This window comes from Lepisma saccharinum, chromosome 9 (assembly GCF_977018435.1).
Source record: "Lepisma saccharinum chromosome 9, izLepSacc3.1, whole genome shotgun sequence".
Lineage (NCBI taxonomy): Eukaryota > Metazoa > Arthropoda > Insecta > Zygentoma > Lepismatidae > Lepisma > Lepisma saccharinum.
The window spans coordinates 89,007,172-89,030,554 of record NC_139237.1 but is presented as its reverse complement, the minus strand read 5'-3'; the positions used below and the strand labels follow the sequence as shown (position 1 = coordinate 89,030,554).

Below are 23,383 nucleotides of genomic sequence, written 5' to 3'. Positions count from 1 at the left end.
TCACCCAAATTGAAAATGTAAATGTGTTATGAGGGAAAAGCTATCCTTTCAAACACAATTCAGTTAAGTCCACGAACAAAAACTTATATCAATTTGAAACTCACCACTATGACACCTAACACCCCTAAGCCTGTACTTTTTTCCCCATCTGCTTCCCTTATGACCCAGCATCCAGTAGTCCTTCCCAATGCTACAGTAAACCCTCAGTCACCTGTCATTCACATACACAACCCTACGGAAACCACAATCACTTTGGAAAGTGACACAATATTAGGTGAAATATCGACCTGTGAAATTTTAAGTGACGTTACTTCCGTTTGGGAAAATAAAAGCGAAGATGTCGCATTTTCATGCTCTTGTAATGAAAATAGCACAGTAAAACATCAAATAAGTGAAAATCAACAGAAATTTGACCCCTCCCTCCTCACAGTTAACCCTGATATTCCCCGAGAAGAAAGAGAAAAAATCCTAAAGCTCGCATACACGTATGCAGATATTTTTCTCTGGCCAGGGGATAAATTGACTAAAACTAATGTTTTGGAATATGACATCAAGCTGACAGATGACACCCCAGTGTATGCCAAGACCTACCCTATACCCTTTCATTACAGAGAGCCTATGAAACAGGAAATTCAGAAATTATTAGACCAAGGTGTTATAGAGCGCTGTGAAGGGAGTCCCTATCGACACCCAGTCCTATTAGTCAAGAAACCCAATGGGACTTATCGTTTTATTTCTGACCTTCGCGATTTAAACAGAGTAATAGCTCCGATTTCCTTACAATCCCCAGACATAAAAACCATCATGACAGAGATCGCTGGTAAGAAATACTACTCAATTTTGGACATGTCTAGTGCATTTTTTCAGGTTCCATTAACAGAGCGTTCTAAGGACATTACCGCCTTTTCCATTAACAATCTTGGTAGTTTTAGATATGCTAGGTTATGCCAGGGATTGAAAACATCCCCCGGTGTAATGAACTGCGTAAGCGAACTTGCCCTTAGTGGAATAGACAGTTCAGAACTTTCTGTTTACACTGATGACATTATTATTTACAGTTCAAATCTCCCACAAATGATTAACATACTGGATAGAATGTTTCAAAAGTTAAGACAAGCATCCCTTAAATTGTCACCCTCTAAGTGTAGGCTAGCCTTTACCGAAGTAAAAGTCCTCGGTAACTTGGTATCTCAAAAGGGAATTAAGAATTCAGAACATATTCTTAAAGCTATTTTGGAATATCCCACCCCTACCACCAAACGCAAGCTTCGTAGTTTTCTAGGACTTGTAAATTTCATTCGACGATTTGTGCAAGGTTTTGCAGGACCCACAGAATGTTTATTCAAGCTTCTCAAAAAGAATGTTAAGTTTCAATGGACTGATGAACACCAGAAAAGTTTCGAAACACTGAAAGAAATGATCACTTCCGCCCCTATCCTCCGCCCTTATGACCCTAAGCGCCCCTCATATGTATACATTGATGCAAGCGGAATTGGGATCGGTGGAGCGTTGTTACAGCCCGATGAAGAAGGACATTTACATCCATGTGCTTTATGTTCACGAGCCTTAACAGACACAGAGAAAAAAGCTGACACATTTTCCCTTGAAATTGCAGGTGCATATTATGTTTTGAAAACTTTCAAATTTTTTCTTATGAATCAACATTTTGTGGTTCTCACAGACAACAAAGCCTTCTCCTATCTTCGTTCAACTAAACACCATAGTTCTATTCTAGGAAGAAGAGCTCTTTATTTTCAGAATTTTGATTTTGAAATAAGGCATGTCAGCGCCAGTAAAAATGAACTTGCGGATGCACTTTCCCGTGCAAGCTTACCGATAGAACAGACTAATCCTGACAAGAAAGATGATGATGATGATGATGATGTACTATTCTTTCATCAAGTATTTCATGCACAAGCAGCAGATTTTGATATTAGTTCAGAACAACGTAAAGACCCCTATTTAAGAGACATTATTGACGTTTTAGAAAACAAAGACAAAGCTAGTAATCCTAAACTAGAAAAACTTTCGTATTCTTATGTACTCAAAAATGGAGTCTTATACAGGACTAATAAAATCAAAAATGGTTATCGGGATAGACTTTGTATTCCCCATGCATTAAGAAATCAAGTTTTCGATCTTATTCATGCACATAAAATGAATGGAAGTCACCAAGGTGCACAAAAGTCATATAATTTAATGCTTATGCGCTACTTTTTCCCTAATATGAAGAAATTTGTGTACGATAAGGTTCGACATTGCATCCCTTGCCAGATCTCAAAGAAACCACAAGGTTCTAAACCACATACGCTGCAAACATTTCAACCAGCCCAAATTCCTTTCCAACGAATTCATATTGACGTTTGTGGACCACTAGTCTCTTCTAAAACGCACAAATACAAATATTTTCTATCAGTAGTTGATAGTTGTACAAGATACGTCATTACAGCTCCTTTGGCTAATCATGATGCACAAAACATAGCAACAGCTTTAGTTGAGAAAGTCTTTCTAATCCATGGCCTCCCGGAAACTATCTATTTAGATCGCTCAACACCCAATTCAAGTTTACTCTTACGAGAGTTAGCTGATATTACAGGCGTACAACTAAAATATGTAGATACTTGTGCACATTTCACGAATGGGTTAGTTGAGAGTTCATTTAGTTACTTAAAGAAAGTTATGAGAGTTTTTGTGTTAGAGAAAAAGGCTTCGTGGTGTGACTATTTAGCTAGTGCGATGTTCAGCCACAACATTACAATCCATTCTGGATCCCTCCAGAGCCTGTATTTTACTTTGTTTGGATACAACCCAAGGATTTTAGCAAATGCAGTCCTTCCTTCGAAACCTGACAATATCTCCCAGACGAACGCACAGAGACTTGAACTCCTGACATCCATACGTAAGACCGCTCACGACAACTTACATAAACGTTACGAACAGCAGAAAAAGTACATAGACCGCACTTCTAGGCAAATACAGTACTCACCAGGTCAACATGTGTGGATTCTAGATGCCACTCTGACTCCAGGCGTGTCAAAAGCCTTTGCGTCCTCTTATAAGTATAAAGGAACTATTCTTCGCAAAGTTAACGAAAATTCCTATGAAGTCACTTTCATCGACGGCAGGAATAAACAAAAGACCGTCACTATTACTGTTTCTAGACTCAAAGCCCGCTACGACTAGTGCCATAAAAAACCCCACTAACATATACGCTAACATTCATTAACACTCCACTCCGTTATCACTCTCTTTAGCCGCCTCGTTACGTACTTTGCACATGCTAACATCCCATGATCCAGCATTTTCTCACGCTCATCGACCCCCCCCCCCCTCCCTCCTCCTCTTCACTTCACGTGCTCACACTGCACTTCTTCGTTAGAACGAACTCATTTTTATTTTTAACAAGACCAGGATTACAGAATGCTATCTCAATCGTCGGAACATTTATAATACATCTCTTGCCTAATAATTAATTTTTACTGATATTTTAATGTTATTTTATATTTTGCGATTATACGCATAGTAAGTCAGAACATATCACTTAGCTGATTTGACTAATAAGTACTAAGCGCGTTTATGATTCTAACTAGCAAACATTTTTTTTTCCCATTTGCTGGTACATATACGCTCAAATGACAAAAAAAAAAGTACAAAGAAAGAAAGAACTAAGATAGAACAAGATGAATGATTTAAAGAACAAATGAACTGCGTAGAACTAGCTGAACTTTTTGGCTTTTTGGCCATAGCAATTTTTATTTACGCTCAGGTGTAACGCGAACTGCTTCTTTGAAAGCTGCAATGCACTAAATATGTTAACAAAGCATAAAATAAATCTAGGCAAATGTTCCCACTCTCTCCTTTAATTTTATAGTTCAATTATTGATAGCACACGACATGGTATAGCTTATATCCCATGAAATTAAAACCTACTCTCTTTTTCCATGAACTTTCTATAAACATATTACTTACTCTTTTTCACTTCATTTTCAATTTTTTTTTATTAGCAGCGAATCGAAGGCGCTTAATCCTTTGACCACAATACACGTAAAAATTCTTGCAATTGTTTTTATATACGACATTTACACATATTACAGATGGAAATGTCTCGTAATCACTTAGTTCGTTCTATTATCGCTGAACTCCCCTTTCTTTTCTCATTTCATTCCCGGCTAATCCGGCTATTCCAACTCCACTCCCCCCCGTTTCCCACCGGCGAACTTTCCTCATGTAAACCTGTCACTCATAAACAGGTCCCTTTAAAAACTCTATGTCATATAAGCAACAACGCCCCTTTGCCGTCACTACGAGCAGATATTACCTCCCCTTCCCCCCAAAATAATTCCCAAGTTTTATATGAAAGTCCTTTTTCTGTCGACTTTATCACCCGCCATCATTTATTATAACTCTGCTCCACTACCTTTTACATTTTTCCTAATTTTTCCCTTTTTGCGCTTGTTTCATTCTCATCGCCCCGAATGCTACCGGATGGATTCATCGTGACGACCTCCTGCCTGTGCTTCCGAGCGAGAGATCTAGGCTCATCGCAGAGAACGACGATGATCTTGTGGACTTCCAGCACCTAAGGACCCAATCCTGTCTGGACCATTTGGCGGCTTTTCCCATCTTCCAGGCTGTGACCCAGCTGTGGAGCGCTTTACTCAGGACGTCTACCGACCCGAACCGCCATTGTAGGCTTGAATTCCAGACTGCCCTTCCATGACGTCACGGCGATCTACATCGGCAAAGCCCCTCCCACTGAGAGCATGTTGTGTTGCCCTTGTTTACTGCCATCACATGATACGCATTGTCATTTTTCATCGGCTGAAAGTGTGTTCCAGTGTTCAGCCTCCATCAACTACCGTCAGGCACACACATTTAGTACACAAATATGTCATTTACAGTGCCAGGGTTGTGACCATGGGTGCTGCCCATACTTTTAGTGGATTAGAGATAAGTCTCTTTGTTTTGTGTTTTTTTCGTCTACTACGGATTACACTCGGCCAATAGCACCGTGCAGTCTACAGCGTTGCCATGGTAACTTTACCTCAATGCCCTGCCCAACCTCGTGTGTGTTATTCAGTGTGTACTTTGAACTACGCACACAGTCAATAAAACCACGTGTGTTATGCGGCGTTCCTTCACAGTGTGCTGACATGTGTTTTTCTGTTATCATGTTGTCATCGTTAATTCAAAACTAGTTCAGTGTCCAACCTATATGATTATTTTTTTATCCATGCCTCAAGACTTCGTTATTGATGCTCGTACTCTGTGAGTACACAAGAGGCTTTGACCTACAGTATTATTTTTTTTCCTGCATGTTTTATATTTTTTTTCTCTCAACGGTGTTTGATGATATGACTATTTTAGTGATCTCAATATTTTTTTTATGGTGAATGGATTGATGTATCGGTTTTCTACGGATTTTGTAATTTTTAATAAATGATAAATTTTAAATGTAACCTCCTCCGGAGCTAGTCGACCATCACAAGAATGGATCGATTACTTCAACAAGGGGAATGTACAGATATGGAGATTATTAAACCGAGAAAACCTCGTCATGGTAATATTCACGCTTGTTTATTTCCTGGAATTGTCCGACCAGCGGGTGATCCCAAGAATGCGTTAACTTGTAACTTCCGTTAAACAAGGAACTGAAAGGCAAACGCGTGGATCAAAACAAGATCTACCGCGTTCGAAAGGTTTAACAACCTTTCGAAGCCTAAGATTATAAAAGCAAGCTCACTCCCGGAGCTCGCTCTCTTTTGGATTTTGACTCTAAGCGACGCTCACATGGATAATTAGTCTCTGATTACTTTACAACACATTAACACTACTGAACTACGACGACGGAACACGGAGTTACGGCTGCCTAGCATGCTACAAGGTGCAAGGGACTGCTCGGTTTGGTGAGCTAAGGGTCGAAGGATAGAACCTTTGCATCTGTCACGATTCGGTCTGCAAGAAGCATCAGGACAAGAACATCACACACCTACCAGGTATGAACAAGCGTGAATAACCTTTACATCAACTTTCCATATCTCTACCCTCCTAATCGGAGCAGGTTCAGCCAACAGATACAATTAAGCTCTACCTAAATGTATAATTGAAACTTCCCTGTGACCTCAGATCCCAGGTAAACGGGATTACAACAATACGTAAAGTCATTCTATTTTGGTAAAAAATCATACAAAGACAATATCAAGTCACTTTGGTCCATTGGTAAGCACTTTGAAAATAATCTGATGGGTTTCAGAGATATATGAGTTATGTCTTTCTCTACTCGTAGACAGGGCTGATCTTACGTTCATGTCATTTTTGCATTTGCAATGGAATTATATTTCCAATCCAGCGACATTTCATTTTAAAATAAATAATGTCCCAGACATGTTCAGAAAAATTATGCAGCAGCACAAAAACCCAAACGGTTGTAAAATACTACAGATTGAATTTTATATAAACCACCATTCCACCAACAGAATTCCTTCGTTTTATTTTAAATTAAAACACAGTCTCACCTTAAACCGGTTCAACTTCTTCTGAGTTCTAGTTAGAATGCTCGCTAAATCATCCAGGCCAGCTTCAACATTATTGTAGTGTTCATCATCCTGCTCCACTTTCTGCAAGGTCAAAAAATCATGCCAATACAAAATGTACTGATTTTTAAGTAAACAATTTACAAAATGAATGCAATCTTGTTATTTTGTATGTGGGTAAAAGTTAGGGCTGAGCCAATACCAACACCGATGTATCGGTATCTGAAAGTATTGGCTGGAATTTATTTACCGATACCTGCACATACGTTTCCAACGTTTTGATCGTTTGTGCAGTCTGCAAAAAATGCCACGAGACATTTTCCAATTTTTCAATTATCCTGGAAATAAGGGAAATTTGAAGTTCTCATTTATTCTCAGACAGTATTGCGGGGAAAAAATTATTTTGTATTCATAATAATAATAATAATCCTTTGCGCAACAGCCCTGAAGGGCCTTGGCTTACCTACCAGCTGCCGGTCTCCCTCCCATGCTTTCCTTCGTCACCTCTAAGCGTGGAGATCTGCAACCAGTATTGGAATAGTCGGGGGGCCAGCCCGACGTATCCCCAGCTGTTATAGTAGGTTTCCGGGACCGGATTACGCTTACTCATTCGAAGCTCCCCAATTTCCTCACGATGGTGGGTTGCCACCGGCCCTATACGTAAGCCGAATAAATTCCGACCAGAGCCGGATTCGAACCTACGTCGTCCCACAGCGAACAAACTTAAGACGAGTGAACGCCTTAACCCACTCGGCTACGGGGGAGGACTATTTTGTATTCAGACCAGTTTATTCATCCTGCACCGTGTGTTCTAAGGCGTAAGCTTTGGCCTCCAGCTCTGGGACACATGCATGTTCGAGTTTCCTGGGGGAAGCATAACGTTTCTCCTGAGATTTCGACCAGCGTATGGGACCGTTGGCCTCCGTCGTGAGGAAACTGGGAAGCTACGAATGAGTGGAGTAACCCAGAGACGGAAACCTACAACAGCAGCTCGTGGTTTGTTGTGCTGACCACACGTCACCCCGTAACTGGTTGAATGATCCCCCACATCGGCAGGTGGTATATAGGCACTGCCTCTCAAGGGCTGTTGTGCCATGTTAATGTTTTGATTTAATTTTTTAATATTTTAAACAAGTGATGCATATAACTCAAGTGGAATAGTTACACAGCATTAATCAACATTTTCAACAACTTCTAATTGATACAATTGTCAAGTAAAAGTATGGGCATCGATTCAAAGTGGTATTGGCTCAGCTCTGGAACACATATTTTCTTACATTTATTTCTAGATATACTCTCCTCTGATAACATAATGTGGCATGTACATGGTAAGAATCTACAGAAATCCTTCACAACTTTGGGAAGCCTTGTGCCTTTACTATGGCAGTGTACATCTTTGAGAACAAGTACTGCAAACTTATTCCTTTCTCTTGCATTTCTTTACATAAGGTGGGTAAAGTCTTTCCCTGGTAAAGAAAATTTGTAGCATGAAAACTATAAGAGCTAGGAACATGTGGCTTCTAACAATATGTAACATGGTGATGTAAGTTTTTATTTCTGTGAAGCACGTAAATGATGCTGCAGTCAGTTGCATCTGTGTAAGAAAAGCACAGTGTGTGCTGTGGGTTTACAAAACCCAATCAGCAGTTACAGTGCAGCGATTGTTTCAGACTAGAGTGAACAAGTTGTATCTTTGCGGGTGAACCTTGACCATGACTGGCTGCGCAGTAGCAAAGGGAGGATCTACCGGCTGCCTTAGCCAATGGGTGTCATTCTCCTCTAACTTTGTAAGACCTGTCGACCACTCAACGGCGAGTAGGTAGCATCTACGGACATGTATCTGCGCGAATTGGTCAAGGTTCACCCGCAGAGATACAGCTCGTCGTCAACTCTAAGTGTGGACAAAAGGTATGTGATGCTAACAGGACAGAAGGTTGGTATACAAAGTGTGATTTTTTGATTGGATGGGGCTTCACCACATTGGGCTAAAGTTATTTGTGAGTATCTGGGTACCAAACTGATGGTTTAGGAGGAGTGGTAACTCAGCGGAAAATGGAAAGAGGAAGAAGGTTGTGTAGTTTTCAATTTAGTGTGCTTGATTTTCCAACGTAGAATGCACCATTGAGGCTGTACACTGGCACAAGCCTCAATGAGAATGGAAAATGCCTTATTGCCACAATGTTATTGCAAACCTGTACTGCACTAGGAAGAAAAAAAAACCTAATTATCAATATCTGTTCTTGATTTACCTAGTACAGTAGGGTTTGGTGATAATGTAAATGCCCTCTTTAAGAACGAAGCATGTGGCAACAAGGTGCTTATTCAGGTTCATATCAATGTACAGCCTCAAAGCTGCATTGAAAATTGAAGCATAGATTTACAACAACCTTCCCCTCTTTCCACTTTCAGCACTAATAACAGAGTTGCCATATGGTGGCAGGATTTTGAATCACCCTGTATATGCAATACATTACTAAAATAACTAATAACAAAGTAGAAATGTTAGTGCAGCAGGTCAGGAACCAGATTTGGCCACCCTCTTAATTTTTTATGACTAGAATGAAGAATACAGAGAATATCTCCAAATTCATTATTTTTTGGTATACTAACTAAATTTAGCCTTCCAATCACGAATCTGTTGTTAAAATGCGGGGGTCACATGAAAAAATTGTACACTTACATCTATATATGTTGCCACAAACCATGCACAGGTAGCCCCACAAACAATTCACACATAGCCCCACAAACCATTTCTGGTAAGGTTAGGTTAGGCAAACTTAGTTAAAATTTTGTTCCTAACACAAAGCGATACAGCTGTAAAAAAAAAATTCCACTAATATCCCCACATTTTAACAATAGATTCGTGATTAGAAGGACAAATTTAGATAGTATACAAAAAATTAATGAAACTGGAGACATTCTCTATATTCTTCATTCGCTCCTTTTTTTTTTTTTTTCAGACAGACAGATCCATACACTACAAGTTTAGAACGTTGTTAGTAAGTCACTAAACAAAATACTAGAAAATGTATTAGCACCAAAATAAAGTGTTAAAGATAATGAACTGTGCCTCATATTTGGAAACTTGAAAGTCTTAAGTATGCATTTCAGAAGACAAATGGAGCAGAAAAAAGAGGATTACTTTAGAAAAGGAAGCAACTAGTGACAATCTACATAGGCACATATATATCTACATAATAAAAAAATTAAAAACCAATACCTTAAGGGTATTAGTATGGAATCATTTCCACAGCATCAAAAAATAATCTTCTGGCCTTATATGATTAATCCTGCTGCACTCATGAACCTGGTAGGTTGAAACTAAGCTGTAAAAGTGCAAACTGAAATTTAAAAAAAGACAACAAAACACAAACATGAAAAATGAAAATTCAAACTTATTTTTTTTGCAAAAATAATACAAATAATGCAAGTGCAAAGAAAACAAAAACAGCTGAATGTAAATTTCCAGACAATAGTAACATATCACAAAAAACCAACGGTTACATGAGAGATTATTTTCTATTTATTTTTAGATATCACACTAAAATAATTAATAAATCACACTATGGTTCTTAACCTTTTGACGCCCAAGCCCTTTTTCAATAGTAAGCCTCGGTTGCCCAAGCCGATTTTAAGCAAAATGCAGAGTTTCAATTAAATGAGTGTAGTTCGGAAGCTAATTGCCCTAGAGAGATGAGTGATATACCGTTGTACGCGGAATGAACCAGAGATTCAGACTATATGAAATATTTGCAAATTCGGCGTATATGTGGCGGGGGGGGAGGGGGCTAACTCTCAAAACGACCTTGACACAGCGTCTCGATCGAGATGCTTGGGCAATTGAGGGTTACTTTTGGGTATCTCGATCGAGATGCTTGGGCACCTAAAGGTTAATCTCAATTTATTGCTATACCTGCCGCAAAATGAGTTTGATATTGAGAGCTGAAGGAACACACGTCACGGTGTTGCCATATCATGCGGTACGGTACGGTACTCAGTGCAGCCATCTGACGCTGTGTCGAGGAACACGTGTTATGAAAAGGAACAACAATGATGAAATGTGTTATTGTTTTTCGAGGAAAATGGAATAACAATGATGACAACAATGATGAATGTGTTATTGTTTTCTCTCTTCATTTCCATCTCCCTTCCAACATGAACGAATTCATGAAACGAACATTGTTTACAGGTTACCTTTTCAATCCATTCTGAAAATATTGAATATATACACTTTCAATAATCATTTCTTTCCGACATCGCCGTTAAAGTCTGCCCGTCTTTCAATTATACCACAACTGAATTGCACAAAGTCCAGTTGGTGGGGCGTCTGACTTTCACGCGAGAGACCCGTGGTGGTTTGTGGAACTTTTTCAAATATCCCTCTGGGGTCGATTCAGCCCAAGTGAGTACCTGGGGCAAACCTGTGGTAAAGGCGGTTGGTGAACCACATCACCGCATCACCTCCATAGTATGGTCGAGGTCGAGAATGTGTGGAGCCCTACCTCCACATCCCCATATGCCTCCATACTTTATTTTGCGTCCATTAATTTTTTTGTATGAGAATCCCAGATATGTTATGACTGTCCTTAAAGATGTTTCCCCACCTTGAAAAAGTCCCGAATCTTTCAACGAAACGTGCAGTTTCCCAACAGTGGGATGATCTTTCCTCCTATAATAAGAGTAAATATGGCGACAAATAGCATCTTGCTGAAAGGTATCTAAATTTGTCACGCGTTTACTGATATTCCTCTTCTTTCCTGGGGTTTCCAGTTTTGAAGCCTCGCATTGATTTTTTTTTACTTATTTCTACCACATTATATTTTTCTTTCCCTATGGTAACAATAGTGTTCTTAGACACGCCGAAAGCAGCAGCAGTCCTGTCCAGAACTTTATTTACAGAAATGATTGGACCCCCAGAACAAACAATCTCCCGCGTTTGGCCTTTGAGAGGAATTCCTTTTTCTTTTAGTGCATGGCCTCTTTAGTACATTGTCATCTCGAGTATTGCCTCCTGTGTTTCACATTCTTCACATAAGCTCACAACATACTCAAGCAGAACACAGAAAATTATGTACAAAAAATAACACACTAAAACAGCATGCTATATACAACAAAGAATACTCTAAATACAATAAACACTAAACAAACGGACCGGTTAAAATATCACAGCAACGCAAGAAACAAACAACACGTCCTCTCCCAACAACATGAAATCTGATCGCAGGAAGAATCGCCCGATAAGCGGCAACACCGAGATAAACGTTTTCTGTTGCTAGGTAACCAGGGCTTGGGTGAAGCACTGGGAAGATTTTGATTGGCTCGCATGCCAGCAACCCACCCTCTCGCAGTGACGTACACCCGATTTCTCCACGTGCTTCACCAGCGTCAATACCAAACTAATTTTGCGGCAGGTATAGTAAATAAATTTTCAACTGATAGTCAATATCAACACAAGATTGAGTGGATAATTCAACATTCACCTCAGATTGTAATAAAATTAGGATGTGAATAAAGCTATACATAAATTATCATACTACTCTACTAGTTTTATTTTTTATTTTTTACAACTTGAAACAGCAGCGATTTTTGCATAATTAGACCTTCTGAATTACAAAAATACACACTGATGATCTGGAATAGGTATTGATGACAATCATTTTGACACATAGGAAACCTTCTTGCAATTTCTCACCCTACTATGCATTCATCATGGTTTCTGTTTACAAGTCTTGGCATAAATCATTCTAAAGTTATGCTCCTGTTCTTACAACTGTTCCAAGGATTTATTTTCTACTGAATAGGATTGGACTTTTAATGACTTCTGTAGTTTTCATTACAACTTTTCAGAGATTTTACTGTCTCAAGTCTTGCATTCGATGTGTATACATCTTGATATTTGTGTGACAACATATAGGAGGATTATTTAGCAAAAACCAATGCTCCACTCAGTCCAGGTTGAATAGGGAACTCTGCTTTGACTATTATTATTCATTCCTTCATTCAATTTTCTCATTCAAATCATAGGAATCTATGAATGACATAAGAAGGATATGGGGAAGTTCTGAATATATTACGTTGCACGCACTTCTACTTAATATTTTCACTAATGTCAAGACATTTTAGAGAGTTTGGAAACGATTCTGATTGTTTTATGATTTCTCCTAGCACAAAGACTGATTATCGTAGAATTTTGGAAATCATTGTCACACGAAATTTGAACCTTCCTTAAAGTAATGAGCACTGTTTGTTATTTACGTTTTAAAAAAAAACTTGAAAATTATCTTACGCAAGCATGCGCACTTCTCATGGACATGATATTCTCAGTCGACCAGCGACAGTAGAAGCGTGGGAATGAATGTAGAAGTAAATCGGAACCTTAGTAGAATGCATTTAGGGATTTTATTTTAATGCTAAGGAAACCAAACCTAACCTGCCTAACCTAACCACGAAAGCATATGTTGTACAAAATCTTAAGTAATCGCTAAAACTCTGCAGTATGTGTTAACAGACGTACATCGAAATCGAACCACGTAAAAATTGCATTCGTAGCATGATGAAATCACAATAAAACAAAAGGAACTTGGGCCGAGAGTTGAAACTCATTTTCTTGACCAGCAAAAAAAAAACACTTGTGTGTGGGGTAATTTGGTCAATTAAATGAATTGTGTGTCCAAAACTGCAGGAAGGCAAGCTGTCAAAACTGGGGATGGGGTGTGGGCAAGGACAGTTTACTTCCTTTGGTAACTATGCCAAACGGATTTCTTCATTTTTACACAAGAAACTACTTACGGAAATGTGCTTCTGTAGCATTTTCAAAGTTTGTGGAGGTATTTTCTTCCATCGTGGAATCTATTTGACCGGGAATTGATGTTTTTTTGAAGAAAAATATCTCTCCGATGTACAATTGCCGTTGCTTGTATTTGCTTTCTGTAAGGGAAGCGGATGTTGTGTACCTTCGATGATGTAACCCCCTGTCAGTGTTTCCAACCATGCAGTTTTTTTGGAAGAAGATGAAAAAACAAATATACATTCCAGATATTACTACGACCACAAATTTTAACTATGTTTGCGTAACCTAACCTTACCGTGCATGGTTTGTGGAGCATTTTTGAACTATGTTTGCCAGTATGACTGAAGATGACCGGACCCCTCTCAGATTTTCTTCATATTTGGCATACTTACTAATTGAGGCCTGCTAATGACGAATCTGAAGTTAAAATTTGTCGCAAACGTCTAGAAATCGCAAAATAATTGTGAACCATTGACGCTAGCCCCACGAACCATTGACATGTGGTTAGGTTAGGCAAACATAGTTAAAATTTCGTGTCGTGGTAGTATCAGGATCTAGAAATTGCAAAATAATTGTGAACCATTGACGCTACTCCCACGAACCATTGACGTGTGGTTAGGTTAGGCAAACATAGTTAAAATTTGGTGTCGTGGTAGTATAAGGAATATATATATATATATATATATGCTTGTGAAACAAAAAAATTTCGCGAAAATTGATTGTTTCCATTCCAAAAACTAAAGCCTTATTTTAGCTTATTTTGCAATTTCTAGACTTTTCCGACAACTTTTAACTTCAGATTTGTGATTAGGAGGCCTCAATTAGTGTGTATGCGGCTAGATTCTACTCTACGTCCTTACTGCCTTTTGGTGGTAACCGATGGGAGTTAACAACACTGCAGGCTCATCTTTGTCTCCGCATTGTGAATGCATGTGCTTTGCTCGTTTGCATTCTGTGTGGTGATTGCTTCTTTGTGTTCGCGGTGCGTGTGTATGGTGCGTGAAGAAGAACAGGTTCCAAAAACTTGTAGATAGTGTAAAATACATTTATCCCCAGTAATAATTTAGTGCATCGTTCAAAACCGTGCTTGCAGACCTCTTCGGTTAAGTACCTTTTTCTTTTTAAACTTTCTGTTAACGATAGCCCCACTAACCATTCACGGTTAGCCCCATGAACCATTCATGATAGCCCCACAAACCATTCACGTTAGCCCCAAAAATCATGCACGGGTAGCCCCACGAACCATTCACGGGGACGAGGTTTGCCTACAAGGTTAGGTTAGGTTCCATTAGCACTCATTTCACCCCTAAATATGTGCTTCATCATCGAAAATTTCCTCAGTACTTCAATTATGCATATCCGGACATCGGTTTTTATCGATTTCCTCCTCCAGGTAATTTTTCCTCGCTTTGGGATTTACGTTGTTGAATTCCTTATACAATAAGGGTACTTGTTTACTATCCTTCGGACACATTTATTTATTTTTACAGAAGAAAGTACTTACCGTAATAAGTTCCTGTAGCATTGTCGAAGATCGGGAAGGTGTTTTGTGTGATGTGGGAATGTTTCATAGCTGAAATTCCGACGGAGAATAGCTAGCCCCACGAACCATTGGCGCGTGGATAGGTTAGTTCTGTTAGGTTAGGAAACATAGCTAGTTAAAATTTGGTGTCGTGTTAGTATAAGAATCTAGATATTGGAAATAATTGCGAACTATTGGCGCTAGCCCCACGAACCATTGGCACGTGGTTAGGTTAGTTCTGTTAGGTTAGGAAACATAGTTCAAATTTCATCAAAACAACGTTGATACACCTTCAGGAATGTTCCGCGAAGCAGATATGTAAGTACGAATGTCAAAAATTGATGAAACGAAAAAATTAGAGGTGTCCGAAGGATAGTAAATTTTTACCGCGAATGGTTTTTCGGACTATGCGTGAATGGTGTGTGCGGCATTTTTCGGTTAAGAAGGTTGGAAACATTGTATACCCACTGATGATCCACGACGCGACTCAAGCTGTGCCCGCCATATTGTGTGTTACGGAATAATTACTGTTAATGTGAAAAATTGCAATTATTTTCGTGAAAAAAGCAAAATGCCACCTTCAAGAATCTTTCGCAATGCATAATAGGTAAGCACGAATGTTAAAAATGACGAAATAAACGAGTGAGAGGTGTTCGGTGGAGATCGCATAGGTAACCTTCCTTTTGTAGATAAGGTTTAGCATAGTGCAAGGGCAAAAGTGACAAAAAGTGGTGAGGCAACTGCTCCCACGCCCCTCCCAATCGCCACCACTCTAATTTAATAAAAAAAAAAGGTACTACTTTACTATACCTGAGACACCTGGGAATAATTTCTTTCGCACTTTTTTACATTGCTAAAGTACTATTCTGCATTCCGGAACACTTATTTAGGTGAAATAATTGAATTTGTTAGGAAAGTAATGTATATTTCTTACATTTACGAGTACTTACTGTTCTTGTTTATTTCCACACACAACATGGCGATAGCTTACCGTTGATCGTTCCTTGAGCCAGAAAAACCATTGACGTTAGCCCAAAAATTCACGATAGCCCCACAAACCATCACGGGGACGAGGTATGCCTACTGGGTTAGGTTAGGCCTGTTAGGTTTGGTTCCATTAGCACTCATTTCGTTCAATTTAGCATATACGGACAATACGAGAGCGTATTGTGGTCTCATGCAGGAAGCAAATGGCGGCAGCAGCAATAGCGCGTCGGAAATAGATTTTCGTACAAAACCACATGCATTCGCATTAAAATGAATCAAAATTACATTCCCGAACATCAACAACGCTACAGAAAATGATTTGCGTAAGTACTTTCTCCTGTAAATTTGAAGAAATCTGTCTCAGGTATAGTAAAGTGTTACCAAAAAAAATAGCACACAACCTGTGTCAATTATGGTCATATGAGATTCCTGAGCAGGCCAGTGCCTATGCAATTCTATTTCGTGTTCAGATAGGCAAATTAGAACCTCTGAAATATCCTCACTGGAATCGAATCCGGGGCCCGGTTACACATAAATGTTAAAAACGTTATCGGTGAAGCTCCTGCGCAAGTTTCGTGTGCTAAAAATGAATATTAGTTCTTCGGTTAAATCATAGCAGCAAAAAAAAAAAAAAAAAAAAGTTATAAACTAAATGAACACAGCCTCTAAAAAAATATGTCCAATCTTACCTCCAAAACTTTCACACCTGGCTCTACCTCTGTCTCTTCAATTCTAACTGGTTCTTGGGGTGTTGGTGGCCTCTTAGGTTTTGGAAGACCTAGGAGATCGGCTCTCATGCATTCATATTCATAATCATACCTTCCTTGATCGCACTCTTCTGCGTCAGCCATATTTCAACTGACCTTGACTTACTTTTGTCGAATATCAGCTGGACAGTCTTGCACCATTGGTTATTTTATCACATAGCGCCACGGCAGACAGACAGGGGTGCAGGCCCGTATCTAGAGGGGGGCAGGGGGGCAACTACACCCTCTGAGAGCCTGCTTTGCCCCCCCCCTGTGAAAAATACGGGAATGCCAAAATACGGGGAACGAGTTTACAATACCGGACCACTCTCCAATTGCTATAAAATATCGCCTACTCACTAATTGAGACCTCCTAATCACGAATCTGCATGCAATAATTGGCGGTCGAGTATGGAAATCGAGAAAAAAACGAAATAAACTATGTTTTCTTAACGTAACGTAACCCTACCATAAGAACACTAGCTCCACGGAACACGCCATTTCCCCCCGAATGGGTGTCCCTTATCGCACAACACTTTAGCAACATTGTGTTCTGACGTCACGGAAGAGAGCTTTTTCAAGTTAGGAAAGGAAAGGTATAGTTCTCTTAGCCAAAATATTAATTTTTCTTTGTATTTATGCTAATGAAACCTAACCTAACAGGTCTAACCTAACCTCGTAGGCATTCCTCGTCTGACGTCAATATTCAAGGTTGCAAGATTGTTGTGCGTAAAGGAAGACCATTAAGATGGTACCGAATTGATGTGTATGGACAATCACCGTGGTAAATCGCAAGGTTATTTTACGAGTTCTATACGTAAATGTACAATTTTAACAAATGACCGCCAAATATGAACTACAGATACGTCATCAGGACACCAAAATTAGTAAGTAGGCGAAATTTTATAGAAATTGGAGAGTGGTCCGGTATTGTAAACTTATTGCCTTTGGGATTTATTAGAGTGTATGGGATTCCGTATAATGTCGTATCAGGATTGGGGGGGGATACCCTTCAGATTCAGACTTCAGGAAATGATTTAGAAATTTTCAGTATCTAGAATAGTTGTGACATTTTGAGTACGGTAGTCTTGTTTCCCAAGTCTACCTATTGGTAATAATGACTCATGTGGTAGAGAGGGAGTGGATATTTGATTTTTGTCACTTAGCGTTGCTTTTCTGCCAGTTCTAGCTAATCGCAACAATGAGTGATGTGAAATTGATGAAGACACACTCATAAACAGTGCCGGAACGACAGGGGGGCTTGGGGCATTGTCTCCCCCGAACTTGGATGGAAGTCCATTCTAGGGGAAGCAAACATTGTAGTAAAAAACAAGACTAGGAGAATCTAAGAATAGCAGGACAATTGGATACTCGTGATGGAATTAGTTTTCACGTGTTCCTTGCATTTTTTCTTCGAGACGGCCAAGGGCACTTGCAAGGGGCACAGAGGGGCAATTGACCCCCCTCCTCGATTACAGATTTTATACAAGTAAAAGTACATTTCGTAAAATTTTCTTCCTCGCTCCGCTCGCAATGCGTGCTATTCTTATAGTCCAAGTTAAGTTCAGAGCCGTATGGGGCGGCGCGAGTCGGCCATGGGAGCCAAACGATCTACAGTCATGGACATAAGTATTCATACAAAGGCATTGTCTGAATGAAACATGTTATTATACAAAGAAGACCGTAAAGGCAAGTCAAGTCTGTAGCACATATGCTCCATTGGAATGGCAAGAATAGAAACGCAAAGCAATTGTGTGCATAAATTGAAATTGTCGTGAGAAATGTGGGTAATCCTTAGATAAACTGCTTTCTGGATGGTCATAAGTATTCATACGCCAGGTTATAAACCCCCAAAAAAGTTCGTGAAACAACAGTTTCCATCATTCAGTGCCATATATTTGTTAACTGCACTTGCACCTGTGTAAGGAAGTGGTTGGTTTGGTGTTGGCGTGCTGCAGGAAGTCAAATGGGCCGCAAAGGGAAGGAAACCACGATCGAAGAGAGGAGAATTATGCTATCATTATACCACAATAAGAAATCATATTCTGAAATCGCAGACATGGTTGGGAGAAGTCGTGCGACTGTGCAAAGTGTCATCAAACGATATAAAGACACAAAAGTGCTGATAAATAGGGAAAGGGTTGGGCTTCCTCAGAAACTTACTTCGAGAGAGAAACAAGGACTGTTGAGAATGATCAAGAAAAACCCAAAATTAACATCATCAGCAGTGTCAGCACATGTTCACGAACACCTGGGAAAATAAGTGTCCTCAAGAAGTATTAGAAGGCTTTTCAACCGAGCAGGGTACAGAGCTAGGGTACCTAGAAGGAAGCCATACATCAGTAAGAAGAACAAGAAGGCCAGATTAACATTTGCAAAGGAGTATGTGAGTAAAAGTTTGGACTTCTGGGATAAAGTGTTGTTTACGGACGAGAATATATTCAATATTATCCATAGTGATGGTAGAATTTTGGTGTGGAGAAACCCAATACTGAGCTTGAGCCTCGAAATCTCTTGGTCACAGTTAAACATGGAGATGGTGGCGTTATGGTCTAAGGCTGTATGTCAGCCTCAGGTGTTGGAGAACTCGTCTTTATTGAGGGAACTATGGATAGATTTGTCTATTTGGATATTCTGAAGAACAATTTGCAGCAGAGTATCGATCATTTGGGTCTTGGGAATGATTTTTACTTCCAGCAGGACAACGACCCTAAACATACAGCTGAGATTGTCCGCCTTTGGTTGTTATATAATACTCCCCACACACTCAAAACTCCACCTCAGTCCCCCAACCTTAACCCCATTGAACATCTTTGGAGCCATTTGGAAACCAGACTCCGAAAACATGACATAACAAGCAAGAATAGACTGAAAGAGATAATTTTGCATGAGCGGCACAATATTACATCTGAAATAACCACGCCTCTTGTTCATTCTATGCAAAAGAGACTGACAGCTATTCTCCATAACAGAGAAATGCATACTAAATTATGACGACATGGTATTTGTTTCTTTCTTTTCTTCAAAGTGAACTTTTATGTTGGTGTATGAATACTTTTGTCCAGCCAAAGAAGCGGGTATTGAGAATGTTTTGTTTTTTATTTTTCTACAATCAGCATCTGATATTTATTTTTGTTGTCAATATATCGTTTGGTGCATACATGGTAAAGCATTAACAGTTTTGAGTTCCTTATTGCATTCCTAGCTGCTGCAATTCGTCCTTTCTTCCTTTCAGTTCCACTGTATGATTACTTTTGTCCATCACTGTATATGAAAGAAAAATGTTAAAGAGAATGCCATGGCGCCCCGTAAAATTATTTGCGTCCTATTAAAACAATTTATTTCTATGAAACTTAATATGAAATATTAATGATGGCACTGTAATCCAGGAAGTCATTGATCAATCAATGGATTCCTATTTGTTTGTCAGGTGTCATTTCACCTATAATTCACACAATATTTTGCAAAATGGTTAACATAACCAGTAGGCAAACATTCTCTGTAGTGATTCAAGAGTCTCCCCTTTGAAGGAAATAGAGTCTAAGGGACCCATGTTTTAATGTTTTAGCAAGTACAAGAAAAGTGTATTACAAATTTTTACACAAGTCATCAAAGCGTAGATAATTATTATATAACCATTATTATTTAATTAATTCAGTTTTTCTTCCATAACACAACACAATGGTGTTGTTGGATTCTCGTTAGATTCCTTTGTGCGTAAAAATCTTGCATGCTGGAAACTAGAGGGAATCATTATGAAGCATGATTTATAAAGGGCTCCGGGGGGTAAGGGGTGACCTTCCACGTAGGCGCCCAAAAGTCAACCTCACTTCCACGTAGTGCACCCTGGACTAAAGACTAACGAGGCTCTGGCGACTGGCACTATGGCCAGTATAATTTTGTGTGTGTTGTCCTGTTTGTTGTCCTTGTGTGTGCTGAGTGCCCGTTTACGGCCTCAGCTTTTAACATAAGTCAGAACATTTTAACATTTTTAGTTATGCAACGCTAGAGTTGTTATTTGTAATGATAAGGGGCTGGCCCCCGTATAATGTGACGGGAGCAAAATAGCCTAAGTGCTGAAGTTCCCAAAATTTTAAATTCAAAATCAAAATCAAATTATAAAGGGCTCCCTTAATCAGTTCTGAGAAGAGTCCCAAAGCTGTTGGTACATATTAATCGTCTTTTAACATTATCGACCTGTAAATATCAAGTAGATACAGTCCCTATTAGCCTATTTATGTTAAACTTTATATTCTTTGGCAATCTGGAAAGGTCATTATCGAAATATTGCTATTTGATGTTGCTCAAAGTTTTTTTTGTTCGTTGGAGTGACCGTTTCTTAAGAAAAGTGTTTCATCTCCTTAAAGAAGTTTCCAAGAACACAGGTCAATGAACTAAATCATAGCAAGCACAATGTAGTACAATAAGTTTACAATGGTTTGAATTTCTGTGGTAAGGAAGATAATGGTTATAAGTTATAAACAATTTAAACTTTTTTTATTGAGCTAATTGAAAATAGGTTATTTTGACAGTAGCAGCTTGCGTCTGTCAAATTGTCTAAGGGGGTACAATTAGATTTACGGATGTAGAGGGGTACAGTAGCCCCTTCAAAAAATAGGGGATACAATGTACCCCTGTACCCCCCCCCCCTCGTTCCTGCGCCACTGAATATATGTATATATTTGTATATGGTCTTTCGCGTTTGTATTAAAACATTTATTTTATTTCGGCACAGTGCAAGGAAGTGCCTAGAGATGTCACCGGTGCATAAATACTGAGGCGCGCTGCGCTGCCACCTACCAGCAAACAACCGAACTACATGGGCCAGCTGGTCGATGTCCGCATCCAATACTCTGAGAGGGGAAGGACTCTGTGATGAATGAATTGGTGGAACGGTGCATTAACATCTCTTTAGCGGCTTCGGCGAGAACTGCACTATGAGTACTATATGGACAGATGACAGTTGATGACACATCAAGCTGCCCGATGAGCAGCAATGACTTCTTCTCATATTGCATCCTTCGATTAGATTTATTTCATCCATGAATCACATGTTTCCATGTATACATGCTGTGATATCGGACATGTCAATTTGTATTCACATTACAATAATATAATACAGTGAGTTGATAAATAAAATTATACCTTAGTTCATTGTCTACTGTACGGGGTGATTCAAAAGTATCTTGACATTTTCCTTACATCGCTAATGAAATCTTTTCGGGATTGGATAAAATACACTGTTGTTTTCCAGCAAGATGGTGCACCCACCACACCATTTCGCCAGAATCGTTCGGGACTACCTCGCTGACACACCCGATAGGTGGATCGGATCGGTCGTGGTTCACCAAGGCTTTGGATGACTCGCTCTCCAGACCTGACTCCTCTAGACTTTTTTGCCTGGGGTTTCATTAACTCTAGGGTCTACCAAGGAGAGATCAACTCCGTAGAGCAACTGACACAGCGAATAGCTGCAGAAACAAGGGAGAGATTACGTCAGCTATTTTGGAGCCGGTCTACTCAAGAGAGGCGGCTGCTATGCCTAGACTTACAGGGCCACCACACTGAAATGTACTGAGTTTGTCTTTCAGCAGTAGTCAATTTTGTCAATAAAATACTTTTTTGCTTAAAATATCAAGAGACTTTTGAATCGTCCTGTATTTAGTAATATCAGGAAAATATGTTGAGGTTAGAACATAAAGATAATATATGTAATAATATAATAGATTAAATTAAATATTATGAGATAATATAAAGGTAAGACTTTATAACATTATAAAATGATACTAAGAAATGTACTCAAATGGCATAACAGATGTAAGATGACATTCAGCGTATTGTAGGTCTATGTTTGGTACTAATAATTATATACTAACCTAACGCTAGGTATGTATGTGTTGTGTTTATTATACTTTAACTTGCCAAGTTTTGATCAACAGTTCACAAAATTCATACATTGCATTATTAATCATTAAAACCCGGTGGTCCAGTCTGAACAGGGATTCCGGATTCGAATCCCGCGTAAGACATGGTAAGTTGCTTGTACAGGGTGAAGCATTTTCAACTACCTATTTTATAATGAAGACAGATGATTTTCTGATTACATTTACTTTTATTTTTCATTTCTAGAACAAACTTTGCACCTTTGGATTACAGAAAATGTATACATGAACAATGTGCACACAATTATTTCTTGAAAATAACATATTTCAAATGACGTCCCTGGCAAGCAACACATTGTGCAAGACGATCATGTTCTCTGGTGTACTGACTGTTCTTTTTCTTACATGCGGTTTATTTTGAACACTTCCAACTTCACGCCATTGTTTCCACCATTCAATGATTGTTTTCCTGTTAGGAACTCGTCTACGGCATTGTTGATCACAATTCTCCCTGCGGAATGCACGCTGCACGGCTACAATTGACTTCGTCAACACTTACTACTCCACACAAAACATACGTTGCTGTAGAGGCCAACGGTCCAATGCTACTGAAATCCAAAGTCCCAGTGTACACGAGGCAGAAGGAAACAGCCCTCCCAATGCATTTGTTTTGCAGTCTTGTCAACCTCAAACTGTGTAGTCGAAAATTCTTCACCCTGTATTTGTTCTTAATGAAAAATATAGAATTGAGTTAAACTGATATGTAGGCTATATACAGTGATGTGCGCCTACACGTAAACAACGATAGTCTACATTCTACACGTAGACTACTTTATACACGTAGATGACGTAATCTATGTAAACAACATGGCGAAAGGTGATAACTTAGCAAAGGGCGCCGTGGAATTAAAGAAAATTAAACT

General features: G+C 39.2%; 1 protein-coding gene and 1 long non-coding RNA gene across 2 annotated transcripts in view; one reads left to right on the top strand and one right to left on the bottom strand.

The window, feature by feature from the left end:
• The window catches only part of LOC145992238 (uncharacterized), a 37,187-nt gene extending 20,428 nt beyond the window's left edge, over positions 1-16,759 (bottom strand). Inside the window, exons 1-2 of the mRNA XM_083128579.1 lie at positions 16,522-16,759; positions 6,516-6,617 (exon numbers count right to left, since the gene is read on the bottom strand). Coding sequence (XP_082984705.1) covers positions 6,516-6,617; positions 16,522-16,683 — 264 coding nt within the window. The 5' untranslated portion in view covers positions 16,684-16,759. The remainder of the gene's footprint in view (positions 1-6,515; positions 6,618-16,521) is intronic.
• Positions 16,760-17,326: 567 nt separating this feature from the next.
• LOC145992818 (uncharacterized) lies at positions 17,327-21,586 on the top strand. The gene is made up of 2 exons (XR_014442219.1): positions 17,327-17,465; positions 21,314-21,586. It is a non-coding gene; the product is annotated as an uncharacterized LOC145992818 (long non-coding RNA).
• Positions 21,587-23,383: the final 1,797 nt, after the last annotated feature.